The following is an 18,041-nucleotide window of genomic DNA, read 5'->3' on the forward strand; positions in this document are numbered from 1 at the left end:
GCAATATTGCTTGCATCACCGCATCTGGTTTACGTGGGACCTGGAGATTGGAACATGAGTTCTTAGGTTTCGCAGGCAAGCATCTTAACTACTAAGCCATCTCTCCAGCCCCCACCCAGCTTTTGGCATTTTGCCATAGCAGCCTGAACGGATTAAGGCAAGGAAGACTGGTATCCTTACAAGCAGGCAGTCTTGTAATACAAGGCAGTCGTAAGGAACACTGCATGAAGACAGGACAATAAAGCTTCTATAAAGCAAATGCCAGGCACCAGAAGAAACAGGAAGGCAGAGATAAGGCAGGTTCTCCCAAACCTGGCTGACAACTTGATTTCAGACTGCCAGCCCCCAGAACACTGAGACAGCAAATTAGTGAGATTTTTTTCTTTTTTAAGTTATTCAGCTTGTAGCACTTTGTTCAGGCTATCCTTAGAAACATACAAATGTCCAACTGTTAAGATATAAGCAAAAGAGGCTCCCGGGGAGAAATGAACAGCGCAAGAAGGGCATGAATGACAGTTTTAATATGTTTCTTCACTTAAACTCACACTTCAGGGCTGAGGAGATAGTTCAGGGAGTAGAGCACCCATCATTTAAGCCTGAGGACCTGAGTTTGGATTTCCAGAACCCACCTAAATGTTGAGTGTGGCAGTGTTCCTGTAATCCCACAGTTTGGGAGACAGGGACAGACAGGTCCCCGAGGTCAGCTGGCTAACTAGATGAGCTGAATCAGCAAGCTCTGGGTTCTGTGAGAAACTGTCTCAACAAAAAAAGAGGTGGAGAAAGCCAGGTGTGTGGCTCATGCCTCTAATCCCAGCACTTGGGAGGCAGAGGTAGGAGAATCAGCGTGAGTTCAAGGCCACTGTGAGACTACATGTGAGTTGTAGGTCAGCTTGGGCTAGAGTGAGACCCTACCTCAAAAAAGAAAGGGGTGTGGAGAGGGGCCGGGTGGAAGGATTGCTTAGTGGTTAAGGTGCTTGCCTGCAAAGGCTAAGAACATAGGTTTGATTCACCAGTACCCAAGTAAGCCAGATGCACAAGGTGGCACATGCATCTGGAGTTCATTTGCAGTGGCTGGAGGCCCTGGCACACTCATGTTCACATTCTCTCTCTCAAACAAATAAATTAATTAAATAAAAGGTGGAGAGTGACTGAGGTGGACACTCAACAGTCCCTTCTGGCTTGCACAGGAGAACATATGCATGCACACCCACCACACACACAAACAAGCAAAAAGAATCCTAAAAACCTAACATTTTCACTTCAAAAGTAACCTAATTATTAAAATATAAAATGCTGGAGTAGGAAATGGCTCAGTGGTTAAAGGCATTTGCTTTCAAAGTCTACTGACCCAGATTCAATTCCCAAGTCACCCACTTAAGCCAGATGGAAAAAGTTGCTTGTGACCAGTGTTCCCACACAGTAACAACAGGCCCTAGTGTGTCAAAATACACACACACACACACATACACACACATATATTCGAACAAATTTTAAAAAAATTGGGGACTGGAGGGATGGCTTAGTGGTTAAGGCATTTGCCTGCAAAGCCCAAGGACCCAGGTTCAATTCCCCAGGACCCATGTTAGTCAGATGCACAAGAAGGCGCACATGTCTGGAATTCGTTTGCAGTGGCTAGAGGCCCTGAAGTGTGCATTTTCTCTCTCTCTCCCTCTTTCTCTGTCAGATATGAAAATAATTTTTAATGTAGAGGACAATTCAAGACAAGTTTCACTACCAGCTCTCCCCCAGAAGTCAGGCAAATATATCATAGTGTGCTAATCCATGGCAAAAAGAACAAAATAGTTCCTCACAAATTACAATGGCCTCAGTGAAGAAACTCCACTGACTGGGGAAATGGCTTTAAGGCACTTGCCTGTAAAGCCTAAGGACCCCAGTTCGATTCCCCAGGACGCACGTAAGCATGGGGCGGGGTGCATAAACCTGGAGTTCATTTGCAGTGGCTAGAGGCCCTGGCGTGCCCATTCTCTTTCTCTCTATCTGCCTCTTCCTCTCTCTCTCAAATAAATTATATATATATATCTCCACTGACTCTTTGGACTCAATTCTATGAACTTTACGGTACAAACAGGAGCAAGCTATTTGAACTCTGGCTTTGCTGTGTGCTTGCTTCAGACTTCTGGGTTAAGAACCTGCACTTGGCATGGTAACAACAGCTGCCCAGTGTGTGTCAAACACAATACTAAGTATGTCAGATTCATCAGCTATAATCCTCAATGCTCCAGCAAACAGGCTTACCCCCACTTCACAGGTGAGAAGAGGAGGAAGTGTGAGTTAAGAATAACTGCTAATTCAGTAGCAGCAAGATTGAATGCATGACCTCTGCCTTCCATCCGGAGCTGACTGCTATACTGCACCAAGAAAGTACCTGGCATGCTCTAAAGAGTAGCCAGTTTGGGGCTGGAGAGATTGCTCAGTGGTTAAGACACTTGCCTGCCAAGCCTGAGGACCCAAGTTCACATCACCAGTACCTACAGAAGCCAGGGCCAGAGTGGCACATGTATTTGGAAGTCATTTGCAGTGGCTGGAGGCCCTGGTACACCCATATAGACTCACACACTCTCTCACTCTGTATCTCTCTGTTTGCAAATAAATAAGTAAAATATGTCAAAAAGGACTTTTAAAAAAGAATATACAGTTCCACTATGGCAATGAGAAAATGTACAAAATGCTATTGGGGGTGGGAGACATGGCTCAGAGGTTCAAAGAACTTCCTGTGCAAGCACGAGGACCCAAGGCAGCCTGAGACCACTTGAGTTCAATCCCCAGAACCCACATAAATAGCTGGGTGTGGCCACATACGTCTGCAACCCCAGTCCTGTATGGAAGCAGAGACCCAAGAATCACCAGAGATCACCAAAAACCAGCGAGTTCAGGGATCAGTAAGAGACTCTGGCTCAAATAAGAACAGACAGAAGCGCAATGGGGCAGGACACCTGATGTGATATCAGCTGTAGCCACCATAGCCACCACTCCTCCACAGGCGAACACTCTGTACCTTGCCACAGTGGAGCACACGGGGCATCACAAGGGCACATACATGTGCATAGACCATACACTACACGCATGCACAGCCACATGCATGTGCACACACACACACACACACACACACAAGCAAAAAAATGATGCTTTTATAAAAATGTTGATGAGGAATATTCAAAAATGCACATTTTGGGCTGGAAAGATGGCTCAGCAGTTAAAGGTGCTGGTTTGCCAAGCATGGTGGCCTGGGTTCAATTCACCAGGTCCCACATAAAGCCAGATGCACAAAGTGATGCATATGTCTGGAGTTCACTTGCAGTGGCAGGAGGCCCTGGCATGCCCATTTACATATGCTTTTTCTCTCTCTGCAAATAAATAAAAATCTTCAAAAACGTACATTTTAACAAGCACTGAAATGGGATTTGGCCTTATTTGAACTTATATGTTCCACAAACAAACCAGTAAGCTAACCACTTGTACTCTTTTTAAAGCTAATTAATTTATTTTCATATGCGTGTGTGCATGTGTGTACCAGGACCTTCTGCCACTGCAAACGCAGTCCAGATGCATGTCATGGTACTGGGGAATGGGACCCTGGTGAGCAGACTTTGCAAGCAAGCCCCTTTAACTGATGAGTAATTTCTCCAACCCTCTGGACTCTTTATTCTTAATTTCCGTGTGTGTGTGTGCGCACGCACGCGCTCGCACGCACGAGTGTACACACGAGTGAGTATGCCAGAAGACAACTTCAGGTACCAATCTCCTCAAAAACACTGTCTACCTTTTTTGAAACAGGGTCTCTCACTGACCTGAAACTTGCCAATTAGGCTAGACTGGTTGGCCAGTGAGCCCCAGGGATCTGCTTGTCTCTGCAGGTGCCAACACACCCAGCATTTCATAGGGGTTCTGGGGATAGAACTCAGGTCCTCACACTTGCATGGCAAACACTTTTCCCAGCCCACCACTTGGATTCTTACAACATCCTGCTATTAGATTTGGGGCTGGAGAGATTGCTCAGTGGTTAAGACACTTGCCTGCCAAGCCTGAGGACCCAAGTTCACATCCCCAGTACCTACAGAAGCCAGGGCCAGAGTGGCACATGTATTTGGAAGTCATTTGCAGTGGCTCTGCCTTGTGGCCCAGCTTCCCAACCATGCCAACATTCGTGGTCCTGGAGAAAGGGAAGTTCAAGGAGTCTTCATCAGACTTTAGGAGCCACAACAGAAGTTACAAATTCAGGAGCCAATGTGCTTCCCAGGATACATAATAAAAAGATAAGTTTCACTTGGCTTTTCTTTTGTTTCGTTGAAGGTTTTTCTTTTCCTCTGCTAAGACAAGACTTATTGTGTAGCTCAGGCTGGCCCTGAACTTGAGATGACCCTGCTTCATCTTCCCAAGTATTGGGAATACATATGTATGCTACCATGCCTGGCCAAAAAAAAAAAAAAAAAGCAAAACTTTAAATGGCACTTGTCCTATATAAGGAAGACAGAATATACTTTCCCCTACACTTCCTGCTAAGTACAACTTAAATTTCTGCATGTTAAATATAAAACAAACAGAAGACCAAAAAGTGGACAGAGAAGAGCAGACAGGCTTGGAACTTGAGGCATGATGCAGTGCAGAGATCCAACCTTAGAAATGCCAACACGTAAAGAGAAAAGTAAAAGCCTCAATAAAAGTCTGCTTTTCCCAGGCAAGTCCCAGGATGAGGGGAAGCGAACGGGTAGAAACCTTTCAGTCAGTTTCAACTCTGCCTGTGGTCCCACCTCCACCGGTGCTGGCCATGTCTGAGGGGACTCTGAGTCCCATCTTTGCCAGGCTTTAGTGAGGGGTCAGAGGAAGGAAGGAGCCAGGCCTCAGACAGCCTCACTCTCATCTTCCCCATGGCAACAGAAACTCCAATAACAACCAGTATCATGGATTGTACTGAAGAGGTCTTAGCAGAGAGCCAGTACTTTCACCCCCATGTATCATGAGGGTGAGGTCACCCTCCTACCCACCTCAATGTCCCTGGAAGACAGATCAAGAACAGAAAGAGCGGGGCTGATGACATAGCTCAGTAGGTAAAGGGGTTGTCATGTAAGCATGAAGACCAGAGTTCGGATCCCCAGCACACTCAGGTCTGCTGGCTTGTGCCTGCAAGCCCAGCACTGTGGAGCCTGGGTGTGGTCCACTTAAGAAAATAACTGGGGCCGGGAATGGGGTGCACTCCTTTAATCCCGGCAATCTGGAGGCGGAGGTAGGAGGATTGCAGTGAGGTCAAGGCCAGCCTGGATTAGAGTAAGACCCTACCTTGAAAAATCAAACAAACACACATACTAAAAAAAGAGAACAACTGGAAGGATGAGGTCCTCCGGGCTTACTGTAACCTTTAGGCAGTTCTGAAGGAAGTCTTCTTCCCTCCCTCAATTCCAGCAAGCCTAGGCTGACTCTACATAATCTCCTTCCCACAGCTCTCATCAGCTCATCTAACCTTGGCCCTAGTTTCACCCTCACCCTGCCTGGTTAGAGAGGAGGTGTGCAGGGGAGAAATTATACCAAGGAAATGCCACACAGTCTTTCTTCTCTTGAGCCCATTTTGCTGTCATCCTTTATTTATTTATTTATTTTTTAATTTGAGAGGGAAAGAGACAGAGAATGGACACTCCGGGGCCTCTTGCCACTGCAAACAAACTCTGGACACATGTGCCTCCTTGTGCATCTGGCTTTATGCGGGTACTGGGGAATCAAACTCAGGTCCTTCGGCTTTGCAGCCAAGCACCTTAACCACTGAGCCATCTCTCCAGCCCTGTAATCCTATTTTTTAATGTGTTGTAAGGGGGTATTGTGTGTGTTCATGTGTTCCTGGGTGTAAGTGTGCACATACATGTAGATGCCAGATGAAAATCTCATGTTAGCCTCAGGGATGCCATTCACCTCCTTTGAGACAGGGTTTCTCATTCATTAGACTTGCCAAGCAGTGAGGCCCGGGGATCCTCCTCCCTCGTCCTCCCAAGCACTGGGATTAAAAAAGTGTGCCACCACAATGTGCTTGGTACTTTTACATGGGTGCTGGTGATTAATCTCAGGTCTTCATGTTTGGGAGGCAAGTATTGTACCCACCGTGGTGCCTCCCCAGCCCCAGACGAGGTTCTTGCAAACATGATCACCAGGAAGAAAAGGGCATGAGAGACTTGCTCAGACCTCCAGCCGCCAAGCTCCTCTCATGGCAGTTGTAGGGAATGACATACTGTCTTCCTAACACTACCCAAAGGCTCTCACCTCCCTCAGCCTTCAAAGGGCCAAGAAGTCCACCCTTTGTCCCCACACCTGCTTCCTTTTAGAATACACGAGCCTCCTCCCAGCTTTGCTGGAGCCCTGCCACAGGGTTATGTTCCAAGAAAACAGGAATCAAGTACAGAGGGTATTCACCATTTGCAAACACACTAGCCCTTCCAGGAAAGCTCTCTTACAATGGTAACTCACTTCTTAACGATTAAGTTACTTTTAGAAATGAGAGGTTTCATTTGTATCAAGTAACCTAATCTTATGCCACTAGTCACACCCACTGGCCAAGAACAGTAATAACCTATTCATGTATCGTTTCTATCTGGCTTAAACTGAGAACCAGTAAGGGAAGCCTGGGGACAGTCATCACGGTATCCCATGGATGTGAGGGCAAGCTGGAATGGTGACAATGGCCTCTCTGTTGACGGTCACTCAGACTTCCCATCCTCCCAAAGCTGAGGATGCTAATGTCCCATAGGCACATATATTATACTTAATACACTTGGTCCATAGTTGGTTGTGTTGTCTGGGAAATTTGTAGAGCCTTTAGGAGGTAGAGTTTTGCTGTAGAAAAATGGGTCCCTGGGGGCAGGGGGGAGGGGCTTGAGGTTTTATAGTCTGGTCTCATCCTGTTCACCCTTTACTTCCTGGTTGTGACCTCAATGTGACCAACCAGCCTCCTGCTCCTGCTGCCGAGCCTTTCCTGCCATGATGGACTGTATCCCCTAGAACTGTAAGCCAAAAGAAGCCCATTCCTTTCTTTCATAAACTGCTGCTTAGGTGTTTGGCTATGGCAATAGGTAACTAACACAGCTACCAAAAGATGACGTGGGTGAAGCATGGCCCAGAGTTCACCTACTTTGCTCTAAACTACAGTTTCTCACTCAGTTCAAACAAATTTAGTTGGTTCCCAAGTTCACAGCTAAACAGAAGGAACAGAACTGTTTTCTTGGCTTTATAAGACAGGGTCTCACTAGGTCACCCAGGCTGGCAGCTTTATAAGACAGGGTCTCACTAGATCACTCAGGCTGGCGGCTTTATAAGACAGGGTCTCACTAGGTCACCCAGGCTGGCTTCCAGTTCTTGGTGATCCTCCTGCTTCAGCCTCCCAAGTGCTGGGATGAGCACCATGTACCACCAAGGCCATCTAGAAGAAGCACATTTCCCTGGGGAGGAAGTATTTCATTCATTCAACAACCATTTGCCTAAAAGTGCCTATGAAATGCAAGCAGTAGGGGGCAAAAGAATGAGCATGGCATAATGACCCCCCCCACCCTCTCCACCTAGGGGTGGAAGATAGTGCAGATGGAAAATCTAAAGTGACAGTACATGATACTTGCCTACAGGGGCCCACAATGAGCTGAGGACCTCGCACTTTCTTAGAATAAACACTGAGGCTCCTTCCACCTCAGGACTCTAGTCCAAACTTCATCATGAGTCTGGAGAGAGACCTCAGTGGTTAAAGGTGCTTGCTTGCAAAGCCTGAAGGTCTGGGTTCAATTCCCCAGTACCCATGTAAAGCTACATACACAAAGTGGCACATGTGTGTGCAGTGGAGGGAGGCCCTGGCATACTCATCCTCACTCACTCTGTATCTCTCTAATAAATAAATATATTTTGAAAAATGTTATCACACGAACTGACCTTTCAGAAGTATGTATCAGGAAAATTATATTAAAGAGGGCTGGAGAGGTGGGTCAATGGTTAAGGCATTTGCCTGCAAAGCCAAATAACCGGGTTCAATCCCCTGATGCCCAGGTAAAGCCAGATGCACAGTGGTGCAGCAGCTGGAGGCCTGAGTCCATTTTCTCTCTATCTATTTCTACTTGCAAATAAATATTTTTTCTTAATTTAGGGAAAAAACAGCCAGACATGATGGTGCATGCCTTTAATCCCAGCACTCGGGAAGCAGAGGTAGGAGGATCACCGAGAGTTTGAGGCCACCCTGAGACTATATAGTGAATTCTAGGTCAGCCTGGGCTACAGTGAGACACTACCTCAAAAAAACAAAATAAAATAAAATAAAAACTAAGTTTAAGAAAAAAAAAAAAAAGAAAATAGAGGCATCTATGTCATTCCTGAATTTCAGCACCAAAATTAAAATCAAACAAATAAATAAAATAGGAGCGCTGGGCATGGTGGCACATGCCTTTAATCCCAGCACTTGGGAGGCAGAGGTAGGAGAATCATCATGAATTCAAGGCTACCCTGAGATGACATAGTGAATTCCAGGTCAGCCTGGACGAGAGTGAGACTCTACCTCAAACAACAACAACAACAACAACAACAATAATAATAGGCAGTATCTAATTCCCCAAATATGCCACAGATATTTATCAAAGCCAAAAATAAAAAAAAAGGGGGCTCTGAATTGTCACTATGTAAGAAATCTGCATTCTTCCAGCATGCATAAGGTACTGAATTCAATCCTCAGTACTGTATAAACCAGTACTGGTTTGGTGGTATATGCCTATAATCCCAGCGCTAAAAGAGGTAGAGAGAGAGGAGGATTAGGATTCAAAGTCTACCTCAGCAAAACAGTTTCCAGGCCAGTCCATATGAGACCCTGTCTCGAGAAATAAAAACAAGCAAAATATCAATCAACTCTGAAAAGTTTTGAAGATGTTCTGCATTGTGCAGTACCAATTATTCAGCCAAGGTTTAGTTTTATATAAAAATTTAAAAGTACATCTATTGTATGAGTACGCAATTTTTTGTCTTTAGTAAATAGTGAAACTGTATTATATCAAACAATTTTCTTAAATATTATCAGAAAAAAAATTGCATTCCTTAGTTCTCTGCAATCCTCCTACCTCAGCCTCCCAAGTACTGAGATAAAGGCATGAGCAACCACACCTGGCAGCATCCGCCTTTTTACGTGGGTTCTGGTGATCCAGGCAGGTACTCACAAGGGCACGGCAAGTGCTTTATCCACTGAGCCATCTCCCAGGCCGGCCTTCTATTTTGCAGTGCTAAGGAATGAACGTGGGCCTCACCCATGCTGAGCAAAGGCTCAACCGGGGAGAAATAGCCTCAGCTCTCCTGGTCTCCCTTAGTAAGCCCTGTCCACAGCTGTAATCCGCTGAGGAGCAGCAGTAAGATTCCTAAGGAAGGCTCACAAGCATCAGGCCTCACTCTTCCATCCACCTTACAAAGAAGCCGACCTCCCTGACCTCTGCTCAGAATTACCTCCCACCTCAACCAGAACGAAAGCCCAAGTCTAGAAAGGCCAGTCTGCAACAGCTAGCCAGTCGGCCACCCCCACTACCTCCCTGCCTTTTTTACGGGGGTTCATTCAAATGTCATTGTCTCAACGCTTCCTCCCTCAAGTAAAGCTCACAACTCCGTGCCCTTTAAAAACTCCGTAACTGTATTAACCACTGACCCAGTATAACTAAGAAAATCCACGATTGCAGAAATTCATGTTGTGCCCAGGGCCGCATTCCCGAAGAACCAGAACAGTGGAAGTTAACTGACAAGTGTCCTGTAAGCATTCGAGAAGTCATTCACTGAAGATTTTTGGCACCGCTTCTGGCTTAAGTCAAGGCAAGACACCGTCCCCCTGCCTTCGATAGGCTTCTGATGGGACGCTGCCCCAGGAATAGAAATCATACACGTGTGAGGGGTATGGGGCTGAAAACCAAGAGAACACACAGGCCAAAGAATGTGCCAGCAGTCCAGAAGAGGCTTGGGGTAGGCCTCGCTGGACCACCGTGCAGTTCATCAAGGGACAGCTCCCCCAAGGGTCTCCCCGGGATCCCCACGAAGGGTCGCACTCTACCCATCTCCCGGACTGAGAAGGGAGATCAGAGATGCGACTTCCAGCCTCGTCCCACCGGGCAGGAAGAGTCCGAAAGCCCTCTGCCCCCGGGGCCGTCGGGCAGCACTCCACCCACCCCAACTCCCACCTTCCCCGCCCTGCTCCCGACCTACTGCCCGCATCACAAAGTGCTCCCGTGGGACCGCGTACCCCACCTGCTCCCGGCGTGCCCTGCGGCTCCTCCCCGCGCGTGCGCAGTCAAGTCCTCATAAACCCAGGGCGGGCCCGGAGACCGCCTCGGTAGGGCTGGACACGCCCCCTCCTCGCGGCGGCGCTTGCGCATTCAAGTCCTCATAAGCCCGGGTGGGACCGCAGCCTCAGCTAGAATGGACACGCCCCCAAACGTACAGGCGGCTCCCGATTGGCTCCCGTCTCTCGCCCGAGCCAGAGGTTGGAACGCAGGGGCTGTGCATTTAAAGGCGCTTGCCAGCGCGCTGTGAAACGCTCTTGCTGCCGCTCAGCGCTTCCTCTGCTTGATCTCGGGAATCCTGTCGCCTCACCAGCATGTCACAGGTACTGTGCGTGCCCACCCGGCTGCAGAGGTGCAGCGGGGTGCGTAGCGGAAGTGGGGACCACCCGGCAGCTCGGATCCCCCTTCCCCAGTATCTTTGATGCCCAGGAGTTGCTCTTGGCTCCATGCCCAAACCCACTGCCTGCGGAACAGAACTTTTCGTATGGGCATTTCTAAAACTGCTGGAGAACTGCCCAGGGATTGAACTTTGGGGTGAAGCAGACATGGGGTGGGTGGCAAGGGTCCTCGATTGTAAAATGAGGTGATTGGGGGATGGAGGATTGTGTGGAGTGAAGGAGGGGGTAGTAAACTTGAGTCCCACTCCCGGAAGGACCCGAGCAGGACTGAGGGACGTGTGGAGGCCATGGCCGGGAGCTTGGAGGTCAGGGGAAGTAGCCATGTGGTCAGAGTGCCCCTAGAGAAGAGAGACATGACAGGGAGAGGACTCAGAGACCTTTCCTTTCCCTCCAGGATAGACCCTTGTCCAGGATTGAGCTATGTGGGGCCACTTCTGGCTCCTCCCACTTGCCTCTCCCCAGTCTGGGCACTGGGACAGAGGTCAATGCTGGACGCCAGGCCCCAGTGGGAACGGGCTTCTTTCTGCCTTGGATTCCACTGCACTCATGCCCTGAACCCCATATAGGCTGTTTGATCAAGCCATGCCTCCATTCTCCCTACCCCGCCCACTGACCATAGTTCAAGTCTTCACTGGGATCCCAACCATTCCTGTCTGTCGGGATGGGGGTCTGTCGAGATGGGGCCTAGACTGGGTGGCCGGAAGCACCTACTTTGGGCCAAGTCTTGCCCTGTCTCCTTCACCACTGTATTCCAGCACTTTAAGCCAGTTGTGGATTGAATGAGTGAACCACAGGGCTTTCTTGTATTCCTGAATATTTCTAGCTGCCTTTTGGGGGTGGGGAGAGGCAGCTGGTAGGAAGTTGGGGTGCCCTGCATGTCAGGAGGAGTGATATTTTTCTACCTTCTTGAACCCCCCTGGGCGTCTGCCACTCCGCAGCAGCCTTCATTTCTCTCCTCTGCCTCGCACCTAGGCTGAGTTTGACAAAGCTGCTGAGGACGTCAAAAACCTCAAGACGCGGCCAGCAGATGATGAGATGCTGTTCATCTACAGCCATTTCAAACAAGCCACCGTGGGCGACGTAAACACAGGTATGCCCAGTTGCCAGCTGGCTCAACAGCCTTACTTGGAAGTCTGTGGGAACTTCACTTTCCAGCTGCCCGAGGCCCTCCAGTGCAAGCAAAGCATGATGACAGTCTGTGGGTTCCAGGCTTTTAATGGAAGAATTTTCCACCACCACGACGCCCCAAAATCATCTTCTGGGATGCTCAAGAACTCAGGGAGCAGAATTCCGATCTTGGTTTTACAAGGACCACCAGCAGTTACCATGTGCTGGGAAAGAAGCAAAGGCCCAAAGCAGAGAAGCATTGTTCTAGGCCCTCAGCTCAGTCATACGTTGTTTAGAGATACTCTCCATTCTAATTGAACAGGGTCAGTAAGCACTTGGCAGCTTCCCAAAGCCTTGTGGAGGAGCAGAGCCATACCTGGCATCCTGGGGCAAGTTGGCAGTATTTCTTGCTGGCTAGGATCTGTCCTTGTCTGGTGACTATTTTTTCCCCTGTCCAGAAATCTTGGGTCTGGACTGGGGAGATGACTAGTGAATAAAGTGCTTGTCATGTCCTGGGGACCTGAGTTTGAATCTCCAGAACCCTCATAAAAATGCAACGTGTGGCAGCATGTACCTATAGTCTCAGCACTGGGGTGCTGGTGACAGGAGGATCCCTGAAGCTTAATAGCTAGCTTGTCTTGCCAAAATGGTGAGCTCTGGATTCAATGAGAGATACTTTCTCAAAAAGTAAGCAGGAGAACAGTTGAGGAACACATGCTGTATTGACTTTTGGCCTCCCCATACCTGTATGCACCCACCCACACGTTTATGAATACACACACATCACACACATAAATATCGGGGGGATCTTGTTGGAGACTTTGAAAGCTATGCTTGGAGTTTTCTGGTCTATGACACTGTCTTTCTTGCTGCTTTGGACAGTTGTCATTCTGTTCCAAGGTGACTCTATACTGATGCAACAGTACTGTGCATTTTAGCAGTGACTCAAAAGTTGGTGGCCATGGTTACACAGAAGGAAAATGTGCCCCCCTCATTTTCAAGAGAAAGGGGAATATGGTCCCCAATTCTGTCAGAGCTGCGGTGGCAGGCCAAGCAGGTGGGCGGGCTGCTGACCAGCTGTACCAGGAGATGACTGCCTAGAGCTAAGGATCATGAGCATTGCCAAATCAAACACAGCCTCTTGTAGAGGGCTTAGTTAAAGATGGTCTTGTGTTGAAGGGCTTATCATCTGTATTCCCTGGGGAGCAGAGGGAGCAGAGAAGGGGGTGGCCACAGAGGCTAAGATACTTTTCTGCCAGACAGTAGCTTCTCAGAGCCTGGCTTCTGGCCACGCTTGAAGTAATTAATCTCATGTGAGCACAGGTCGGGTGGCTTGGACTCTGTCGCTGCTTGATCGAGGAACTGTGGCTCTTCCAAGGGCTGTACAGTCTAGCACAGTAACCACTAGCCCCATGTACCTACTTAGGATGTAGAACGTGGTCCAAATTAAATAACGGCAAATGTTCAGTCTTTGGCCACGTGAGCCATATGTCCGGGTCTTGGTAGTCGCATGGGGGTAAGTGGCTCCTGAATTGTGTGCTGCAAATATGCGCGTCCATCGAGGCAGTCAGACTGGCAGGGAGTGCAGTGTTAGGATGCCTCTACCGGAGCAGCCTTTCCAGGCCGCCCAAGGAATGCTTCCTGCAAGCACGCCACATTTTTTTTTTTCTCAGACACAGCGCTCCATGCCCTGGACCCTGCAATCACTCCCCATAATGGTGAAATAGGACCCAGGGAGGTGAGGCAGGAGAACTGCCCAAGTGAAAGGATAAAATCATAATATTACTTGAAGAAACCTTGCCCTCGGTAAAAATCCTTACAGATCAATGAGAAACAGACCAACAGCATGGTAGAAAAAATGGAGCCAGAGTACAGACAGTTCACAGGCAAGGACCCCAGGCTGAGAGCAGAAGTTAGAAGAGAAGCTTAGTGAATGTCTCAGAGCTTTTGAACTCTGAATCATACGAATGGATTATCTTATTCTTTAAAACCAATCAAAGTACAAGTTGTGTGTGTGTTGTTGCTATTTAAAACAGGGTTTCATATAGCCCAGATAGTTCTTTAATTCCTTATGTCGTTGAAGTTGATCTTGAAGTCCTGACTTTCCTGCCTCCTCCGAGTGCTGGGGTTGCAGGCATAACGGCCACACCTGGTTATCTCAGTGCTTAGGATGGGATGCATGGCTTTATGCATGCTGGACAAGCACTTTACCAGCTAAGCCACTTCTCTAGCCCCAAGGTACAGTTTGTTAAAGGGGAAACTTGGGAGTTTAAAGATGTTAACTTGCAGCTCAAAACACTGAGCAGTTTTTGTCCTGTTTCCCTTAGATTTTAAGTTTGGATTGTTATACATCTGGGTTTCTTAAAATAGAATCCAGGGGAGGTCAGTACACTATAAGATGGATTACATGGGGGAAAAGGTGATAAAGTTCTCTGTTAGAACTTGTAGCAAATTTCATGCTGTCTTTCCTTCTCTTAAGAGCGGCCTGGGATGTTGGACTTCAAAGGCAAGGCCAAGTGGGATGCGTGGAATCAGCTCAAAGGTAAATGTTCTGATGACTTTCACTCCTTTCTTAGGTCAGATTATGAGAGACTGTTAGTTCTGGAGTGTGAGGGGGAGGGAAAGGAAAAAAAAGTCCAGGAGGTACCTTCTGGAAACCAGAGGAGAGGAAAACTGGGCCACCTACTATCCCTCTTGACACTGTCCTTGCCTCTTCTAGGAGTATGTGGGCAGAGGTGCCATCTGGAGAGGGGGAAGGGGCTGGTGACCCAGCCACTGAAAAACAGACCCATAGTGATCTTGTTGCTGTGGGCTTCGGATGGATGTGTTTAGAGTTAAGGAGTGTTTTCCTGTTCACATTTCCATCTACCCAGCAAGGCTTGGCAGTGGCCCTTTAGCCGAGTAGCCCGCTCCAGTTCCCTTCCTGGCAGAAGGGCACACGAAAGAAGGGAGTGAGGTAATGTGTGGCCGGGCACTGCTAGGCTCAATGAATGGAACCATTATTCCCTGAGCACCAGCGGCCGAGAAGTGCCCCGGCTTCTACTGTGTCACGTGCCCCCGTGTGGAAGCAAGACCCACAAGTTGGCACCAACACTCCTGGCAGCTTTTGTACTCTTGCGTGAGAGTTGCTGAATAAGCTGTCTGTCTTTCTGCAAAGGAGAAACCCCCGCATTCAGGAAGGACGGAGGCACACCACACACACTGCTGGGCAGGGTGGTGGGGGCTGCCCCTCTGGCTGTCCGTCTTCATAGGACACTCCCACACCATTCTTAGGCCCCAGGCACAACAAGCACTCTCAGTCCCCAAGGGCCTCCCTGTCCCCTGAGAATCCAGGAAGCTGAATGTGACTGTCTCTCGGGGTGTGTTCAGTGAGCTCCAGCAAGGAGACAAAGGTTGGCTTCACTCCCCTCCAAGGAACCGCTGCTTTTGCTCCATCCACAGCCTCTTCTCGTAGCTCCTCTCTGGGGAGAAGGTGACTACTGGCCTGTCTTTTTCATGGCCAGCATCATAGCCCATGGCGATAACCTAACACAGAGATACTTGATAATCCAAAGTCAGCCATGAAGTCAGCAGTACTAGGAAAGTCACCACAGTGACAGTTCCCTGCCTCTCTGGCAGCCAAGGCCCACACTGACTGCCCCTTACTGCGAAAGGGACCCGTAATGCATGGGCTCCTTGCCTTATGAAGCAGAACTAAGTGCTTTGGGTGCTTTAAGTCCAGTCCTCGGTCCATCTCTGAGGTGGAGTTAGAAGTTAAATCTGGAGGCTGGGGAGATCGTGCAGGGGATAAAATGCTTACTGTGCAGTATGAGGACCTGAGTTCAGGTAGCCAGTGCCCACATGAAGTGGTGGGGATGGCAACGCACACTGGCAGTCCCACCCTGGGGAGATGGGTGCACAATCATCCTGTGGAGCTTGCTGGCCAGCCAGTGTAGCCTCACTGATGAGCTCCAGGCCAATGAAAGACCTGGTTCCAAAAAGAGGTGGATGGAAGTCCTGAGAGTGATACTCAAGGATGTCTCCTCTTGTCTGCACACACACACACACACACACACACACATACACACTAACATGCCTGCACACCTACATAGACACACATGTGCAAAGAAAAGAAATAATGATCCCAGAATGATTTGGCTTTAAAATCTATTTTTGTTCTATCATGCTGCCCCCATGACATGTAAGTTTCCTTGACTGCTTGCAGGGACTTCCAAAGAAAGCGCCATGAAAGCCTACATCGACAAAGTAGAGGAGCTGAAGAAGAAGTACGGGATGTAGAAGAGTGGATTTGGTTTCCACCAGCACACGGGCCTGAAGTGAGGAAATGCCTTGTTTTTTCTAATACTGTAGATCATGCAGCTCTTATCAGTAAGGGCCAGAATTAATCACTGACCCACCTCCCTTAGCAGTTTTTACCTGAAATCAATTAAAAGTACCTTTAGCACTTTTAAATCTTTAGTTGTCTGATTTTTTCTTTAAAAATTATCTATGAAAGAATGGGCATGCCAGGGCCTCTTGCTGCTGTGAATGAACTCCAAACACATGAGCCCTCCACATCTGGCACTGAGAAACAGAACCTTAGCCCTCAGCCTTTGCAAGCAAGTGCCTTTAACCACTGAGCCATCTCTCCAGCCCATAGTTGTCTGGGTGCTTGAGAAAATATTCCCTGTTCCAATCTCTTAGCCCTGCTTCTTTCTGTATTCTGAAGTTGGGACTGTAACTCAGTGGGTAGAGCACTTGCCTAGCGTGTGCAGAGCCCTGGGTTCCATCCCCAGCAATACAGAAACAAAGTGGACTGGCACATGCCTATGATTCCAGCACTTGGGAGGTAAAGGTATAAGAATCGGAAATTCAACGTTATTCTAAGTTGCATAGCGTGTTTGAAACCAGCCTGGGCTACCTGAAACACTGAGTCAAAAATACACAAGACAGGTGGGCTCTGGACATGCTGGGCACTCTTCCCTACTGGAATGTGAGGGGGCAGTCATACCTGTCCCAAACCCCATGTATGCTCAGCCTTGGGGAGAGACAAGGTTATAGAAGTGGCATTTCCTCCTGATCCCAGCCATCCTAAGGAAGATCAGATGGTACTTTAGTTCACAGATTCTTTCAGCCAGGTGATGGGAAGATGGCTGGCCTCAGGCTCTAAGGAAGGCTGGGCTGACAAGTTTTGAGGTTTGTTTGAAACCCAACCTGTGGTGGTTTGAATTGTAAAACGTCTCCCATAGCCTCAAGTATTTGTGATTAAGCCTTCTCCTTAGTTTTGCAGTTGGCAGAGCCTTTGGGACACGGAGCCTCACTGGAGGAGGTGTGTCACAGGGACAAACTCACTGGGTGTTCAGAGCCAGCTCTTTCTTGCTGATTTCTTCTTGCTGCGGATATGTGACAATAGAAGCCAGCTTCCTGCAGTGCAGTGCTTTCCCAGCCATGAGAAGCTTCCTCTTGAAACTGAAAACTGAAATAAACTCTCCCTCTGTAAGCTGATCTTCTGACTTTAATCCAGCAACAGGAAGATGGCTGCAAGAGAAAATTGGTACCTTGGACAGGAAAGGGGTTATTTCAGCTTACAAGTTATTTAAAAAAAAAAAAAAACCACACGTTTAGTTTAGTTTATTTGTTTGAGAGAAAGAGGCAGGTAGAGAGAGGATGGGCGCACCAGGGTCACTGCAGACAAACTCCCAGACCCATGTGTTGCGCCACCTTGTGCATCTGGCTTACGTGGGTTCTGGAGACTTGAACCTTGGTCCCTGTTTGAGTAAAGCCTGAGAGTAACTTGCCCAAGATACCCCAGCTGGTAACTAAATGTAGTTAGCTTTCCAGTGCAGATCACCCCAGTCCAAGGCCTGGGCCTGCAGCAGAAATGTGGAGGACGGCTGTCTATGTTGCTGGGTTGTGGCATCCTCTGTGTGGCATAACTTGGGAGAGGGTGGGCTTAAAGTGTGAGGTTTGACCCTAGGCAACAGGAGGCCATCGGGGTGAACCAACTGCTCCAGCCCTGGCCCAGGAGCACAGTTTGGACTCCTAAACCCACCATGACTTCCTGAGTAACAGAGCTGTTTTCCTGGCTGCTAAGTGACAAACGTGTTTGAGCAGTCCTGCTCCATTCCACCTGGCTCCATTCCGCCAAAGCTGTCAAGACCCCTTGGTCATTTGCTTTGCTCAGCTATCAGCTGCTGTGACAGTCCATGCAGGCCGAGAGTCCCAGCTGCTTGCGAGGCTGAGGCGGGAAGATGACTTGAACTGAAAGCTCGCTGCC

The 18,041-nt window shown here is 48.5% G+C and overlaps 2 protein-coding genes across 11 annotated transcripts in view; one reads left to right on the forward strand and one right to left on the reverse strand.

The window, feature by feature from the left end:
• C5H2orf76 (chromosome 5 C2orf76 homolog) overlaps nucleotides 1–10,326 on the reverse strand; it is a 57,611-nt gene extending 47,285 nt beyond the window's left edge. For 5 of the 10 annotated variants that reach the window (XM_004659735.2, XM_045150268.1, XR_006637205.1 and 2 more), the window contains exon 1: nucleotides 10,246–10,313. The gene's annotated coding sequence lies outside the window, so the exon portion shown is untranslated. Of the gene's footprint in view, nucleotides 1–10,199 lie in introns of all 10 variants that reach the window. The other 5 variants (XM_045150269.1, XM_045150264.1, XM_045150267.1 and 2 more) reach the window with 5 other exon arrangements.
• A 123-nt stretch (nucleotides 10,327–10,449) lies between these two features.
• Dbi (diazepam binding inhibitor, acyl-CoA binding protein) lies at nucleotides 10,450–16,237 on the forward strand. The gene is made up of 4 exons (XM_004659736.2): nucleotides 10,450–10,603; nucleotides 11,651–11,768; nucleotides 14,265–14,327; nucleotides 15,990–16,237. The coding sequence occupies exons 1-4, from the start codon at nucleotides 10,595–10,597 to the stop codon at nucleotides 16,061–16,063; spliced, it is 264 nt and encodes an 87-aa protein (XP_004659793.1). The 5' UTR covers nucleotides 10,450–10,594; the 3' UTR covers nucleotides 16,064–16,237.
• The last annotated feature ends 1,804 nt before the right edge of the window (nucleotides 16,238–18,041 follow it).

This window comes from Jaculus jaculus, chromosome 5, assembly GCF_020740685.1.
Source record: "Jaculus jaculus isolate mJacJac1 chromosome 5, mJacJac1.mat.Y.cur, whole genome shotgun sequence".
Taxonomy (NCBI): Eukaryota; Metazoa; Chordata; class Mammalia; order Rodentia; family Dipodidae; genus Jaculus; species Jaculus jaculus.

Coding starts and splice junctions, on each gene's coding strand:
- Dbi (XM_004659736.2), top strand. Junction 11,769..14,264: donor CGTGGGCGACGTAAACACAG/GTATGCCCAGTT, acceptor CCTTCTCTTAAG/AGCGGCCTGGGATGTTGGAC. Junction 14,328..15,989: donor TGCGTGGAATCAGCTCAAAG/GTAAATGTTCTG, acceptor GACTGCTTGCAG/GGACTTCCAAAGAAAGCGCC.